General features: G+C 46.0%; 1 protein-coding gene across 3 annotated transcripts in view; it reads right to left on the bottom strand.

Moving 5' to 3' along the window:
• Positions 1–7,639: 7,639 nt before the first annotated feature.
• The window catches only part of SUSD6 (sushi domain containing 6), a 93,154-nt gene continuing 84,192 nt past the window's right edge, over positions 7,640–16,601 (bottom strand). For all 3 annotated transcript variants that reach the window (XM_015630466.2, XM_015630467.3, XM_033515435.1), the window contains 3 exons: positions 16,177–16,315; positions 14,655–15,076; positions 7,640–13,651 (listed from right to left, as the gene is read on the bottom strand). In XM_015630466.2, coding sequence (XP_015485952.1) covers positions 13,626–13,651; positions 14,655–15,076; positions 16,177–16,315 — 587 coding nt within the window. In that variant the 3' untranslated portion in view covers positions 7,640–13,625. The remainder of the gene's footprint in view (positions 13,652–14,654; positions 15,077–16,176; positions 16,316–16,601) is intronic.

Below are 16,601 nucleotides of genomic sequence, written 5' to 3' on the forward strand. Positions count from 1 at the left end.
CTATGGGGAAAGAGAGAAGGGACAAGCGGCCGGGAATTAGGATAAAAAGGAGGCTGCGCCCTCCAAAAATTTGAGAGACCCCAGGGGAATGCCCCATGGCCTCTTCCTTTATTTGAATAAAGAAAAAGGGGTCCTCTGTCTCCTTTTTGGACATAAACCTCTAGTGTTTGTGGATTAATTTTCCTGACAATATATATAAAAGCCATGTGATGACCTGAAGTGCAGAGAAAGGAACCAAAGCTTGCCCAATTGATCCTCATTGAAATCACAAGATTTTATTCCCTTATCTGAAAGGAATTGGTGTATATATATATATATATGACATAATGCTTCCTTCAGGCTTCTGACAGATGCTGCTGGAAAGGAAACTGTTTTCAGTATCAGTTTAACCTTCCAGGAATTATGCATATCTTGCATTGTATTTATATGTCACTAGTTACATTGAAAAGGTGTGTTTATATATAAGCATTGTAACTCTTTGAATATTCTCATATCAATGCTGAGGTCTTTCTTTTCATCTCGTCTAAAGGCACATGTATATATCATCTTTCTGTAGATGTCATTTGATGCTGCAGTCAATTTAGTGACAGGCATGTTTCTGGAGGTTTCTGCACCCAGCTTCTCATTCTTGTTCTCTCTCCTTGTGTTTTACCTTTCAGGGATACTCTAATAAGAATTACTTTGGGTTTTTGACCCAGAACTATTACTCCTCCCCTTTGACAGAGCTCTGCTGACAGAGGAGTACTGACTAGAACCACATCTCACAATATCCATTTTATCTCTGAAGTGCCACCAGGTAACATCAGGCCCTTGAGCTTTAAACTATCCCATCATCTATGTGACAAATACAACACAGAGCAAGAATAAGTAGTGAGGACACTGGAATTCACCTTTCTGCAAACCCATAATGCCAGCCAGCCAAGCCCTCAAGAAGACAATTCATTCTCTGAAAATTTCCTTTGCAGCCACAAAGTGCTGGAAAGGTTGTCTAAATGTAAGAGAAAATTCAGCAGATTTTTGGATTGTATTATCCTCTGACATGGATTCTATCTTCAAGAAGCCTCATGAGAAAGGGGGCGTTTGGTGCCACGAATCACTCTCATCTGCATGCATTAAGGAGTCATCAGCACCAGCAAATATAGAAGTGAGGTGGGTGCTGCTCCCAGGGTGCAGCAGCTGGAGGGCTCAGGGGAAGACTTATGTAGTGGCTCATCTCTTATTTATTACGCGTAAGGATTTGTCTGAACCATGCTACTCCCTGTGTAGACTTTAAAGGCCTGTATTAGGGTATGAGGGTCAGCTGGAGCCAAGTTCATCTCAGAGCCCTGACACTGATGAACAGTGAGCTGCAGTGCATGCCAGGCTGCAAAGCACAGTAACTCAAGCACATATTCCACCTTCTTCTCTGGAGTTAAGTGCTTGGCCACCACAATGTTGTGTCTGCCCAAAACAAAAGATGTGATTGTGCAGATCTCTTTTCTATTTGGCACCATTTCTGTAGCCCTAAAACATCCATGGTTCTGTCATGCAGCCCCCTGAGCTGCACAGTATATTAATTAATGCCACAAAAGCTTTTCCAAGCCTCTGATACTGCTGCATGACCCTCCAGCATCCCTAGTTTGCTAATTCCCAGCATATACACAAGCAGAAAAGTTCTCTTGAGACTACTGTCAAATTCAGGCATTGAAGGGCGAGGAGGGGAAGGCACAGGCTATTTTGGATGGGAAAAAAGCTGGAAGATAAAGAGCCTGGCAGGTCAGTCCATTCTTCATTATTTGCTCTATCACCTCACCACTGCCTTCTGCCTTTCCACAGGAAAATATGTCCCCTCCCCAGTGCAGAGACAAGCCAAGAGCGTCGCTGCTGCTGCTCTCTGTGGGAAGTCACTTTGGTTTAACAAAGGCACTGCATTTTTTGTCTGTTTAACCCATATTTATGTTTCAGAATTACTCCTGTCACATTGAATTACAAGCCCTTGAAGTAGGATAGACTCCTCTTCCTTCCCTGGGGACTGTTCCTTTTGGATAGTAATAACAACCCTCCTTACCTGTCCCTGCACAGCTGAGATACACATATTTATCCCTTTTCATCTTTTCTTGTAAGTTCTTCCAGCCTCTGATCATTTCATTGGTCTTGTGTGACCCCTGCTTTGTTTTTCCCATGTCTTAGACTCAGCTGCAAGACAGCTAATAAAATTGATAAAAATCATGATGCTTAAATAAGTTGCTGCTCCCACAGGTGCCCCCCACCCCTCCTCATCTGTTGGTGGGAGGGCATGTCCTGGAAGCTCAGAGGCCTTTTCTTCAGGCTAGGCTGAATTCAAGTTGCAAGGCTGGCCTGATCAACCTTTGCTGATCTGGGCTGTGCTGCTGAGAGGAAGAAAAATTAACTCCCTGTCTGGTGAAGAATGCTCTCCATGACCCTAGCTCCCCTGTCTGACTGAGATGGAAATATGGACATAAAGCACTGGCTCTCGCAGGCAGCTTCATGGAAGAGGAGAAGAGGGCAAAATACTGATGGGCTCTGCACTTAAAGTGAAACACACTGTGACCAGAGTCTATACACAGGGAAACCTGAGGTGTTCCTGACAGCTGCACTGCGGCTTCAATCCTATTTTGGGTTGGGGTTTTTTTCTGGTTTGTTTTTTATTTTCTCTTTTCCCAAAGCTAGAACAAAAAAGGAAGAAAAAAGGAAATAAAGAAGAGTATTTAAAAAATATATTCCCTATTTAAAGAAAAGACAATTTTAAAGCTTTTTTTTGTTTGTTTTACCAAAACCTTTTCACAATCAAGGAAGAAAAGGGTGGGGTTATGCTTAAACTGACATCCCTGATTTCAAAGGTAAAAGTAGCCATGGCTGTGTAATAGCTGGGTGCTTCATGATCTAGGCTCCACACTCTAGTAGATAGATAGGTACAAAGATGAAAGTTCTGGTAAGATCTGCCTTGGGTGACTATGAAGCACCAGCCACAAGACAATATCACATAGGCTTCTGAAAGAGGGAATAAAGACCCTCACCAAATGATTATGCTCTGTTTTTGTTAAGCACATTTTTAACTTCAACAGCTAAATAACATACTGGCTCACAGCTGCTTTATTTAAAGTTTCATTGATCTTACTCTGTTGGGAGCTTATAATGAATACCAGATCCCCTATCCCTTATATTTTCTATGGAGACAGGAAGAAAGAAAACACTTAAAACAAGGCAGGCTTTCTTTAAGAAGCAGGGAGGGCAGGAATCCCCCTCAAGCAGTAATATTCCCCTGCTCCCTCACTAGACTAAAAAGGAGACACATAAAAGTTATAAATAACTTTTTTTTTCTTGGTTATGGAACCCAATGAAATAAGAAAGATATTTTGGACTTTTAAAAGCAAAAAAGTCATACTTTGTGTTTTTGAAAATTTCAAAGGAAACTGTACCAATTGCCCAGAAAGGCATTGTGTTTGGAGAATTTATTAACTGAGTCATTAACCTGGGTGATGAAGTGTTTTCCGTATGGCCCAAGAGATCTTGTTTGGGTTTCAGTGTCACTCCTGACACTGCTGCAGAGACTGGAAAGAGTGCTTTCTCTTCCCCCATTTACATCCCTTCCTTACCCCCTTGGCTTCAGGCTAGCAATAAGCTGCTGCTGGTGGGTTTGTGCTCCTAGGGGAAGGGTCAAAATGCAACGGTGTTGGGCATTCTCAGAAACTACAAAGAGTAGTCCCAGGTGTAAAGGGAAGATGATTTCATACAAATACAGAATAGAGGGAGAAGCAAAGAAAAAAAAAAACATTTAATCTCCCTGAATCTCTCATAATTGTTTTTGCTAATTGCATGAGGAACCTACAAGGCATTAATCCTTGCTTCTCAACTCACTGGGACCAGGACCAGCCCGTTAACTGATAAACCAACCAAAACAGCAACACACTTTGTTCTCTATTGCACTAGTGAGCAAGAAAACCTTATTCCAGTGCCTCGGAGGCACAGTACTGCGTCCCCCTGCACCCACACCCTTCCCACATCCATTGCTTGTTTACCACCTCCTTCTGAAATTCCTAATTTTGCTGACAAAATTCAGCAAACAAGAATTTGCAAACTCCCTGCACCAGTGCCAGAGTCCCTACTGACCTTTCTTAGGCTGGGAACAGCAGGGTCTCCATTTGATACCCGAGGGCAGGGCCCTGACTTGTTTATCTCAAGCCCATTAGCCACAGGGCAGAGTAAGAAGGGGGTGATTATGTATGTAGCAGGTGCTACCCTTGGCATTAGGCTCCACCAGAAGGACAATCAACATCTCTGAATTACCATTTCAGTCACTCCCTTCGGGCACAGCCTGGCTGGAACAAAGGGGCCATCCCTCGGTCACATGTGCTGAACAGGAGCTCACAGCTAAAGCACAGGTCTGGAAGAAGACATGGGGAAGGTGTTATTAAAAGCATTTGTTTTCCTGCCTGCAACATAGCTTCTGGTATGACCTGGAAAAGGCTACTTTCAGTTTTCTGTGCTTTGTTTTTTCCCCTCTCCATCAACAAGGGCTGTGTGGGCCTTCTCACCCACAGAGATGCCACAAAGATAAAATTCCCATTTATTTGTAAAACTGTTGGAAAAAAGCACAGGGAGGCAATAAGAGAAATACTGAAGAATTTCACTAACAAATCAACTATTTTAAAGCTTCCTGGAGGAACCAATTATTTGGAGCCAGGTTACATTTATAAGGGGAAACAGAGACTGTAGGATGGTAACAACTCTGTCTTGCAGAGCTGAACCCAGGATAATGAATCTCCAGGAAACAGGGACCTATCTCCCATCCTGTGCAGTCCACTCAGGGAGATGAAGGAAAGTTTTTTGTGCAGGTTTGGAGTCCTGTCACCCACAGGAAGCCCTATACTGCCCTGCAGCACCCAGGGAGAAGAGCATGAAATGGGAAACCCAGCATAGCTGCACCCTTAGGTACCAGGCTTCCACTTCTGACTTACATCCAGGAGCTGCTCCCTAGGAAAACTCTGCTACTCCCAAATCTGGCCTCTGATCTTCTCAGCATGAGGAGACTTTAAATGCGGGTTTAAAGATGAACATTATATACCTTCTAATTATGGATAACACATTAGCCCTTCTTAGTGGAGGATGTGCCTGATGGGCAGAGCCGGGGCAGAAGCAAATCCGGCAAAGCAGCCAGCAGCTCTGCCCAGTCCAGCCACCAGCCAGCCCCCAGCTGCCACTGACCTGTCAGGAGGATCGTGCACTGCCACTGTCCTCTCATCCCCAGCTGCCACTGAACCCCATGAATAGGACAGATCTCCCTGGTGCTCTCCAGTATCCAGAGGATGCTCCAGCCCACAACTCCCCACTCCTTCCCTGAGAGCATCAGCTCTATGCCCAGTGTTGCTTTGCTGCTTGAGCTGCTGGGTGCTGTGGTTTGACACATGTGAGGACAAGGGAGAGCATGTCTGTCCCATGAAGTGGTCCCCCAGCCTCATTGGGATACATGAGCCTGGAAGATAAACCCTACATGCCACACAGAGCTGCTAAACACAGCACACCAACCACTGAAACAGCTGCCAGATCAGAGGGGCTTGTCTGGACAAGAAGTCAAGGGTGTTTGTGCCTTGAATACTGGAACCAGTCTGTGCCCTCCTGCCCCGAATTCTGTTTTTTCCTCGCTGACATAACATGAAAAGCCTCAGCTGTGTCCCACGGATGCACCATGGGCTCAGCATGGTCCAGATGACAAAGAGCTGTCAAAGAACAATCATGCTCTGCCAAGGTACCCTCAGGGCTGCTCAGCTCTGCCTGTGTCACTGAAGGTTAAGGTGAAGAATTTGCTGGTAAACATCACAGGAACAGAGAGAATTGGGAAGCCCTTTGCCTGTGCTTTCCCATCCCCTTCCCTGCTCCCCAGCGTGGTGCCAAGAGAGACGGCGCGGTTGCCAAGTACCTCAAGCGGTGAGGAGTGGGGGCTGGCAGCGCGTCCTGGCCAGGCTCTGCTCCCCAGTGACAGCAGCGTGACACGGCCCTGGCAGGTGAGGAGTGCGCTAACGTGGAGCACCGGGCTGGTGGGCACGCAGCCTGCTGCCATTCCGCTTTCGGGAGGGGGAACCTGCGTTTTCACGACAGCCTTAAAGACAAGTCAGCGGCTGGGGGAGCTCTTAGTGCAGGGCAGGGTCCCGGCAGGGGCAGAGCTAGCCTGTCTGAAGGGCAGAGCCTTCCCACGGTGGCGCTGCGGGCCGCAGGGAGCGAGGCTGCTGTGCTGCCGGCATTGTGCTCCCGGAGCGCAGGAACAGCCCAAGCAGCGCTCCGTGCCGGCTGCCGGGACGCCTGGGGAGGGCAGGAGCCCATCTATGCCCTCTCCTGAGCGAGCCTCTCAAAGAGGCTTTGTGGCGGGGGTCAGTCTTTGTGCCGAGGCTGTTTTCTGGAAGCAGAGACGCTGCTGTGTGCCCTGGCCTTTTTGCCCTTCCGCCGAAGGGCCAGCTGTCAAGGAAGATTGCCCAGACCACCCACCTCAGGCTTGCCCCCCGGAGTCATTCCTCACTGCCAGTGCAAACCAGAGGTGACAAATAATTTCCAGCGTGTCAAGAAGGGCACATTCCTGGCTGCCAGAACCGCTGTGGCAGGACACCATCACCCAGTGAAAAACAATAATTAAAAACAATTTCTGGAGGCCAACGACTCCCACGTGCCAACTGCCTGGTACAGGAAGGTATGCACAGACCAGTTTTGCAGAAGTAAAATTACAGTAAAATCTGCTTGCTGTGTGGAAATAATTTTTGGAACAAATGGAAATAGGAGGTGGGTGGATGTCACCCCTTCCCTTCTCTTTAACCTGGCTGTTCCTTCCCAAAGAATAAAAGTCACGTCTATAATTACACAAAAATCTTAACATCTTTGAGGACTGCTTTGAACAAGCTGGACAAAGGGATCTCCTCCCTCCATCTCCTCTCTATTACATTACTGATACATTCTGTTAAAAGAAAGGAACACTCATTAATACACTTGCCTGAAAAGGCGGTTACCTTAGTTTTTGAAGCAAAACAAACAGTAATAAAAATAGCAATGGACAATATATCACACTGAAAGAACAACGGGTGTCGGTTTCTGCTTCTCCCACCCTCCCAGTGCAGCACAACAGAGGAGGGCAGAGCCTGCCCCAGCCTCCCCTCTGCAGTCACAGATGCACTAACCCACGTATCTGTAGATCTCTCTATACTGTCCTGCTACACACTTGGGATTATTATTTCACCAGTGAAAGCTATCTTCCCTCTAAAAATAGCACTCTCTTGCTATATATACTGTTCTTATACAGACTCCAAGATTAATTAGCCATTTATTATATTTACCCTGTCTTCCCCTCTGAAATCCACTCATACCATCCATGATCTCTTTAAACCTTTCCCCCATGCCCAGCCTGGCCTCATTGCTCAAGGAAGTCTATGCAAGGACAGCCAAGGGACAGCCTTTGCTTCTGAACTTGTAAACATGATTCCTCTGAGGCTGCACCAACTCGGAACCTCTCTTCCCCAAGCCATTTGAGCTTCCCTAGGTTAAGCTTCATCCTGGTTTTCACAACTGCAACATAATCCTTAATGATCTGCTAGATTTCCAGGCTGCAAGGCCTAAACAGTTAAAAAAAACAACAAACAAAAACACAAGAAATTATAGCTTCACTTCAAAAGAATTTTTTAATTTAGAAATGCAGTTATATACATAGAACAATTAAATTAAACTTTGTACAAATATTAAAATACTATCTTCACACCCACTGCAATGTACAGGATACCAGAAAATACATATAAAATAAAGCAAAATAAAACCAATTGAGTGACATCCTGCACAGCATCAGTTAAGGTTTTAAATCCCACATACATACGGAGTACCATTCTGCGAATAATTCCATAGTGGTGCAATTCAGATAAAAATAAAACACATATAGGAAAGAAAAGATTAATGCAGAAAGGCAATCAAGCTCCCCTTGCACTTGCATCAGCAACTATCAGCAGTCTACCCACCACATCATAGGACTTCTGCTTCAGACAACTTCACTTTGTTTTCTTTTGGAAGGAAGCATCTTTGAGAATCTGAACTAAAACATTTTCTAGCAGAACTCAGTTTGCCTCTGTCTGTTCTCACTCAAAGACAGAAGCAAAAGCATAGCTTACAGAAAGCATATGCAGAGTATCAATGCAACATCTTCTGGTGGGTACAGAGATCTGAACATCACCTGCAGAGGGCTGAGTTTGAAAGCAGTGCTGAACACATGGCCCTGAAGTGTGGGAAGCGGCGTGTTCTGTCCTGGTGTGCTAGGACTGGAAAAAGGCTTACTTCTTGTATAAAAATACACCTTAAAATGAAGCTTGCTCTAGGAAACCTCTTTGCACTTTCAAAGCCTATAGTAGAGAAAAACTGTTTTCTAATGAAGTTCTTCTGCAAGCAAAGGTTTTCACATAGAGCAAATTCAATCTGCTGTTCCCTGGTAAGGACTGAAGGGTGAGGACGGGGTGAGGCAGGATGTGCAAAGTGAATGGGATTTATTGCATTTATATACAAAAGAACAAAGTGAAGTTTATTTAAATAGTTATCTGGATAGAGTAACAAGGCAGATTATTTGTTTAAACTGCTATCAGAACAGTAAAACCACGTTTTTTGCAAGTATGTTCTAAAAAGGTCAGCAAGGACAGCTCAGTGTGTCCTACCAGTTGTACATTATTTTTTTTTTAATATATACAGCAAGCCTGCTGGTGTATGCTAAATCATCTAACAAAGCACAAGCTTCCTTACAACCTGGTCATGATTGCATTAGCTCATTAGCCTGCAGTAAACATCTACTTTCAGCTCTTCCTTGGACAACTCCTTGTGTTCCCTTTTCTCTGCTGCAAATGACTTAACCATCCCAGATTATTTCCAGCAGCTGAGCCAGTTGCTCTCTAAGCCCCACTCCTCAGTATTGACCCAAGTCATCCACCTCTGGGAGCATCTTAAGATGTTTCTTCCTGAAGCATGTGAAACAGCTTTCTTCCTTCCCGAGTTCTCCACACACTGAAAGGCCAAATTAAGACTCCAGATGCAGTAAACAATTCACCACACCGGAGCTGAAAGGCCAAGGAAAAACCTCAGCAGAGATGTCCAAGGGGAGAAAAGCACTCTGCTTGCCGAGTACACATTCTGCTACCCAGCAACTTCCCTGTTGGTTAAGGATAAAAATGCATTAAGCTCTTCTCCCTCCCAAACTCACGATGTTTTAACTCGGCACCAACTCGCATGCTTCAGCGCATCTCTCCTGGCTTAACTTTTACGTCTTCTGCAGTTAATGATGGGGAGGCACAAGCTATTTAAGAGCAGAACACACAAACCCCTCTCTCTCCAGTGCTGCTGACACCCTTCAAGGCTGCAGGAGGCTCTGACACAGTCCAAGCTGGCTCATCATTTGAGGTGAGCTTCATGATGCAGACCCTGACAAGAGACTGGCCCACTTCCCCATGGGTCACTGCCGACTTCCCATTCTGGTTCTCTCAAGCTGGTCCAGTTCTACAATGCTTGGGCTGTAAACACTGCAGTGAGTTGCATTTATTTTTTAAAAACACTATGGAACTGGAAAGAAGCAAGGAAGTTTTTCTATTGCACATAATATCCTGAATTTCTGAAATGCCCTTTTCCCCCTCCCAACTATCAGACTCCAAAATTAATGGAAAACTTTAAAATAAGTGCTATTTTTATTTTTCTGAATGTAATTAAATAATCTTAATGTTCTTGAGTATCACAGGATCCAGCACATATGACAGAGCATGAGATGATTGTGTTGGGAGTAAGAAAAGTAAGAAAAAATGCCTCCCTTTGAAATCTTTTGCCAGACACAGGTGGGGGAAGAAAAGGTATAGAGACTGTGGCCTCAGTGCAGGGAAAGAAGAAAGGGAAAAAAGCTATTTACTGTATTACATCTTGCAAGGCTGAGCCTCTGTGCTTCCTATCCACAACACTGAGATCCAGGCTGCATCTACTTATGGCAAAATCCACAGAGACCACACTCAGCCCAGAGATAATGAACATTCCTGAGGCAGAGCACAGCTTACATCTGAGGGATCTTTAGGCTTCAGGCCTTGCTCCCTTAAGTAAAGACAGGACTGTGCAAAGTAGGTTTTCCTACATCTCTACCAAAAGCCTTCTCAGCCCTTCAGCCTCTGCAGAATTAAAACAAACACGAATGAATAATAATCATTTGATAACCAGTAAAGTGAGGCCTTGCTCTCCCTCCTCCTTGAAAAAGATTTGCTGCAGTGAACAGAGCTCTTCTGCAGGATCTGGAATCATCAGATGCCATTATGGAGACAGGCCTGGAACCTGCTGGCTTACCCTCAACAAGACAAGAGAAGCTGCCTGTTTATGCTTGATCACAATAGCTACACTTGCATATTTCCCTCTTCCACCTCTGCATTTCCCCCATTCATTAGTAAAGCCATTTCCAAAAAATTTTATGGAATCCAATGATAGGAGGTTTAATGAGACCAAGTGCCAGGTCCTGCACTTTGGCCACAATGACTCCCTGCAGTGCTCCAGGCTGGGGGAAGAGTTGCTGCACAGTGGCCAGGCAGAAAAGGACCTGGCTTTACTGACTAATGGCAGACTGAACATGAGCCAGCTGTGCCCACATGGCCAAGAAGGTCAATGGCATCCTGGGCTGTGTGGCCAGCAGGACCAGGGCAGTGATTGTCCCCCTGTACTCAGCACTGGTGAAGTCACACCTGGAGTGCTGTGTCCTGTTCTGGGCCCCCAATTTAGGAAGGACACCGAGATGCTCAAATGAATCCAGACAAGGGCAACGAGGCTGGTGAAGGGTAAATCCTGTGAGGAGGCTGAGGGAGCTGGAGTTGTGCAGCCTGGAGAAGAGGAGGTTTGGGGGAAACCTTATCGCTCTCCACAACTCCCTGAAAGGAGGGTGTAGCCAGGTGGGGATTGGTCTCTTCTCCCGGGTAACCAGTGACACTGTCTTAAGCTGTGCCAGGGAAATTTAGGCTGGACATCAGGAAGAAATTCTTCACAGAAAGAGTGACTGGGCATTGGAATGGGCTGCCCAGGGAAGTGGTGGAGTCACCATCCCTGGAGGTGGCACTCAGTGCCATGGTCTGGTTGACAAAGTGGTGTTCGGTCATAGGTTGGACTTGATGGTCTTAAAGGTCCTAGTTAATTATGTGTGATTCTGTGAAATTAAAACACTCCCTCTTTGTAGAGCTTGTCTTCTTTACTTCCCCACCCTAACTGAATTTTCTCTCCCAAGCTGGCAGTTGCTTGTTTTACAACAGCAGAGAGGAGGCCAGGCCACAAAGGATATTTTCTGCTGGTGGTGCAGGTCCTCATCCAGAGCAAGGCCAGGCCTTGGGATCAGCTTCTAGCTTCTCCCACCAACCCAGCACTTCCCTTTCAGGAAGGCAACATATTCCCAACTTCTATACCTTGAATTGCTGAGGGTCAGTTTGAGCAGACAGGACCTTCAATGCATAAAAAGCAACTCCTGCTCTGAGCTGGTTAGGCAGCAGGAAAGTCACACAGACTTTCCTCCACACTCCCTTACCACTACACTTGCTCAACCCCTCCAATAAACCAATGAAGGAGAATTTACTCAAGCTTAGACCATTTCCAACAGTCAAAAAGCTAAACACAATCGTCCCCATGCTTATGTTTTAAAATTCCAATGGCAGATGTGTAAACAACATTTGTCCTCTGCAGCGCTTGAAGCTGAGACACCACAGCCCACTGTAAAATGACACAGGATTTTCACCATCCAAACTGAACAAAAAATACCTAAACCACCCAAATGGGATTTATCAAACTCTTGTGTTAATGCAAGGTAACATGAGCAACAGGGAAGGATGTTTAAAACACTGTAATTTTATATTAACATCCCTCTATAACAAGGATAGGGAAAAAAGAATTTTTCCACCCACAGATACACACTATTCCATGTGTCCTGGGATTCAACAGCTATTCAGGAAAAGGAGTAACAAATACACAGCTGGACACTATGGCTAATCCCCATTTCAAAGAACTGGAGCTAACCCACATAAGCCAACATAAAGATGTATCATTTTTGTCAAGTGCTATAATGTTTTTTACTGTAGCAATGAGGATGAGGATGGTGAGGACTGTAAACCAAAAGCAAAGCAGCAAAGACAACATCCCTGTTTACCTGTACATTACCACATGACGTGTAAGGCCATGACATTTTGCTCCTTCAACTCAAAAATGTAGCAGCTTCTCACAGGGCAAACACTTCCCTGGTTACTTCAAGACAGTTATGACAAGGTATATGCAGCATCTAAGAAGCCAACTCTTCTTGCTGAAACCAATCCCATGGAACAGTGTCCAGACCTCAGTGAGGGATCTTACAACCACCACAGCACTTGTACTGGACCATGAACCCCACACAAATGTGGCTTCCTGAAGTTACAGAGTCCCAACACGCACAGTCTGACCTGCTGTAGATATCTGAGGTGGGCAGAGGTACGCATATTTCTGAATTTTCCCTTCCCTACTACCTGAACTTGAAACAATCCTTAAAACTTCAGGACTGAGCTGTGGTGTCCTCTAGCACTGCCATCAGAGTACTTGACTTTCCCTCACAGCAACAGGCTGGCACTTTTTTTAGGAGAAGCTTTACAAATGTTGCTTACCCCCAGCAGCACGGGAAGAGCCCTTCTCTATGGGCCCACTGGAGCCCACCTGGCTAAACCAGCAGACCCTTTGTTGAATGAAGCTAGGAAGACACACCAGCCTATGAGATGGTAGCTACCCAGGGTTCAAGTACCTACTGTGGCTGGAAAAGGAATTTGGGACTGCACCAATGGCACTAGGAATTCACTACCTACAGGCATTTTTTTTGTCTTGGTATTTTCAAACACCTGAACCTCTTCCAGTGGGCTACACTGGTAGAGGAAGAAGGAGACAGAAGTGATTTTCAGGAATGGACTCCTGCAGAGATGGGACAGAGGGCATTCCTACATGTTGGACTTCTCAGCCTTCAGTGCTTAAGCAATTCTCAGTGAACTGTTCCTGCATGGCTAAGCTGCCACGCAGCCCATCTCATCCGAGGTGCTTCTAGACATCACAGGCTGCCCCTTAACTGCGATCCCTCCCAAGCCCAGTTTCAGTCCCACTGAGGTGTTCTGTCCTGCCCTATCCCAAAGAGGCTGCTGGAAGAAGAGCCTATATAACATATATATGTATATTTAAATTGTGTCTGCACCCAGCGAGCAAGCAGGTTTAGCCCCTGCGCTCTGGGCAGCTGAAGGGCTAGAAAGGCTGATAAGCTGCAACAAGCCGGTGCGAGGAGGAGAAAGGCACAAGAAAAGAGCAGCTCTTCAGAGACTGCTGTCAAACATCTGGCTGGGGAAGAGGAGAGCTCAAATCCACTCTGTTCCTTGAGCCCCTGATGCTGATGGAATGGGGAAGCCAGCGCTGCACCAACTCCACTGGTGCATCCAGGAGGCAACCTGGCGACATCCTTTGGATCTTCAGCTGAGGGCATCTCTTCTTGGAGGTATCCAGGGTACAGCTTGCGAGGATGGGGAAGACTGCACAGAGTGCTTCTGTCCCAAAGGCAGGGAGAGGGGAGGAGGAAGAAATCCAAGATGGAGAAGACTAGAGAAACACAGCAGACCTCATGCTTCCTTCAGTAAGGGAATATCTGAATGGTGGGGAGAGGAAAAAAAAGAAAAAGTAGTCAAACCTGCAGTTCAACACACACCAGAAAAATTACCATTGAAAACAAGACAGGCTCTCACTTTCATAACATGACAATGCAGTGGTCTCCCTCTCATCACATGACAGCAGAAAGGAACTCTAGAGGACTCTGCTCCAACCTGCCTCTGAAAGTGGGACTATCACCAAGCTCCAGCCTTGAAAGACTCCAAGGACAAAGATTCCATCATCACTGAGTGTCTATCTGGTCCTCCATTACCCTCCTAGCACAAAGTATCTCTTAATACCATGGAAAGGGGAAGTTCTGCCCTGAGCTATCTACAAGCCAATTACATTTCCATTCCTAAGACACAGCAGTCCCTGCAGAAGCAACCTTCAGCTACACCTTCACATCATCTCTGGCATTGCAAAGCCACTCCTTCAGGACAGCACAGAAGTGAGGAATAAAAGATGTTTTGTCTGTTCAACAGACTTGCCCCTCTACCCTCTATAGTAAGTTTAAGCACATCCCTCTTAGGTTTTGCAGGCTAAGGCTACAGCACTGAATGCTTTGTGGCAGAAAGCTGCTTACTAAAATAGTCTAAAAATTAAGCAGCCCAAACATCACTAGGTTTGTACTCCAAGAATGTCCTCCCACTCCCACCAACTTAGTTTCTACAAACAGTTATTTTACTGCTTTTGCACTATGATGCTGGAGGCTGGATTTCTCTGAAAATCCTCTGCTAAAACAAGAGTAAGCAGTAAACAATCTTGCTCAGACTGCCCTAGGCTCCCAGTCTGAGAACACCAAATTCTTCAGAAGAAGGTATTAAATACTGTTGGCATATTTAAGAGGTGAAACATGCTACAGAGACTGGATCTTTTCAAAAGCTGCTCTAGTGGCAGACACACATAGGGGCAACCCCTTGTCATTTTTTACCCTAGATAGTCAGCCGCAGAACCTACTCTTATACAGGTCCCATTTAGTGTTCCTTGCACAAGTCACTTACCGTCTGTGTATTCCTCAGAGGAAGTGAGTGATAAAAGGCTCTGTATGTCACTGCTTTCTGAATCTTGGACCTCTTTGTGTAAAGGTCTACTGCTAGCCATGCCAGCTACCCAGGAAGAGGTAGCAGCCTGATGCACAAGAACAGTTTCAGAGCGCTGAGAGCCACTGGCTTCACACAGTCCAGAACGTCCAGGGGCTTCATCTTCTCTTTCAAAGGTATTGTGAGCCCCTTGGTCCGGCTGCTGCATCTCCCTGGGTCCATTCTGTCCAGCTCCCTCTGAGAGCACGATCTGCACTCGGGAGTCCGAGGGTGGAATGCAATTCCCTGTGCTGCCATATACTGCTTCTTCATAGGATGGCAAGGCCACTTGGACACCATCCACCATAATAGAGACCTGATCTCCAGACACACCTTGGTCTCGCCTCAAAAAAAGGAAAGGAACAAAAAGGGGGGAGGAGAAAAAAGAAATCAAGTTGAGTATTTATTTTACTATGTATGTCTTACCAAGAACTCCAGTAACCTCCTATAGCAGAACTCTAACTCTCAACACTTAGGGGAGGACAGAAACTTGCTTAGTGGTTTAACAAGGTCAAGCAAGCACAGTCTTGGAGCCCTATGATGAATTGCCATTAAACATGAGCACGGGCTGTAAATTCACAGCACCCAATGGATTTAGCAGCAAGGGCTGAAAAGGTTACAATGCTTCCCTCACCTCACTTACCTCCACAGCAAAATTTGACAAAGGTCATGCCTCTGCTCCGTGCCTTTAGCAAAGAGCACAGCTGATTCCAGCCTGGTGTACTGCTACATTCCACACTACCCAGCACTGCCTGTTCTGCTGCCTCTGCTGCCGGCCAGATAACCTCTGGCAGGATGGGGAAGGCAGCTCTGGCACAGTGTGAATCACCTCGCTTCATAAGGCCTGGGAGAAAATTTTTCTTCTCTAGTAGTTTGGGCCTTTTCAGAAGAGGGCAGACTCCAAAGCCCCACCTCTCCACTGCTGAAGTGTCTGCCTCAGCTGGCAGCAGTGTTATGGCTGGGTCCCTCCTCTCACCCACAAACCCAGGCCAGGAGGGCTCTCCTCCCACAGCAGAGAAGGATGGCAGACTTGCATGTATATCTAAAGAGTAGTACTGCCTAATTTTTGGTCAAGCAGTCTGGGAAAGATGTGCACATATACAACCAGACAGACTTCAGCAGCTATCCAAGGCTAGAGCAAATTGATCTATAGCCAGGCTAGTAAATAATGTAACTTTTTCCATTCAAAGCCAAGGCAAAAGCACAAGGAAGTCGCTCCTTGGGTGGCACGTAAGAACTGCAGGTGGGTATCGCAGACCACCATTTCAGAAAAGCACTGGATCAGCAGTATGGCGCAGAGATGTCACTGAGGCGATGAAAAGAGGGAACAGAGAAGCGAGGAGCTAAGTTGCTCCAAAACGAAGGTCTAACCCAACTACCTGAATGGGTTTCTACTGCTAAGAAACAGGTGCCTCTGGCCCCTCCAAGCCCCAGCTACACTCACCTGCTATGATGGAACGACTTCAGCTTTGGCTGCAGCAAAACAAACAGCACAACTAACAGCAGAATCAGGGCAACAGAGCTCGCTGTGGAGGCTACTATGGACAGCGTGGGCACTCCAATTGTCGGAGGAGAGTCCTTTTCTACAAAATCAAGGGGAAAACAAGGTAAAATGAGTAACTGCTATAGAGAAGGAAAAACATTCACACTGCTCCTCAGGAGTTACTCCTGGCTGTGTGTGTAAGGATGCCAAGTTTCTCATACAGGCAAGACACACCACCTATCTCAGTTTGCAGCTCAAGCTGACACCTCTCCATCAGCTGTAAAGGGAACCCAAAATCAAACAGGCACATACAAGGATCCTTTGGAAAAACACAGAGCAAGCGGAAAAGCAGTGCAAGAAGGCCATGGGAACTGACAGATGGTGGT

The sequence above is a fragment of the Parus major genome, chromosome 5, assembly GCF_001522545.3.
Source record: "Parus major isolate Abel chromosome 5, Parus_major1.1, whole genome shotgun sequence".
Lineage (NCBI taxonomy): Eukaryota > Metazoa > Chordata > Aves > Passeriformes > Paridae > Parus > Parus major.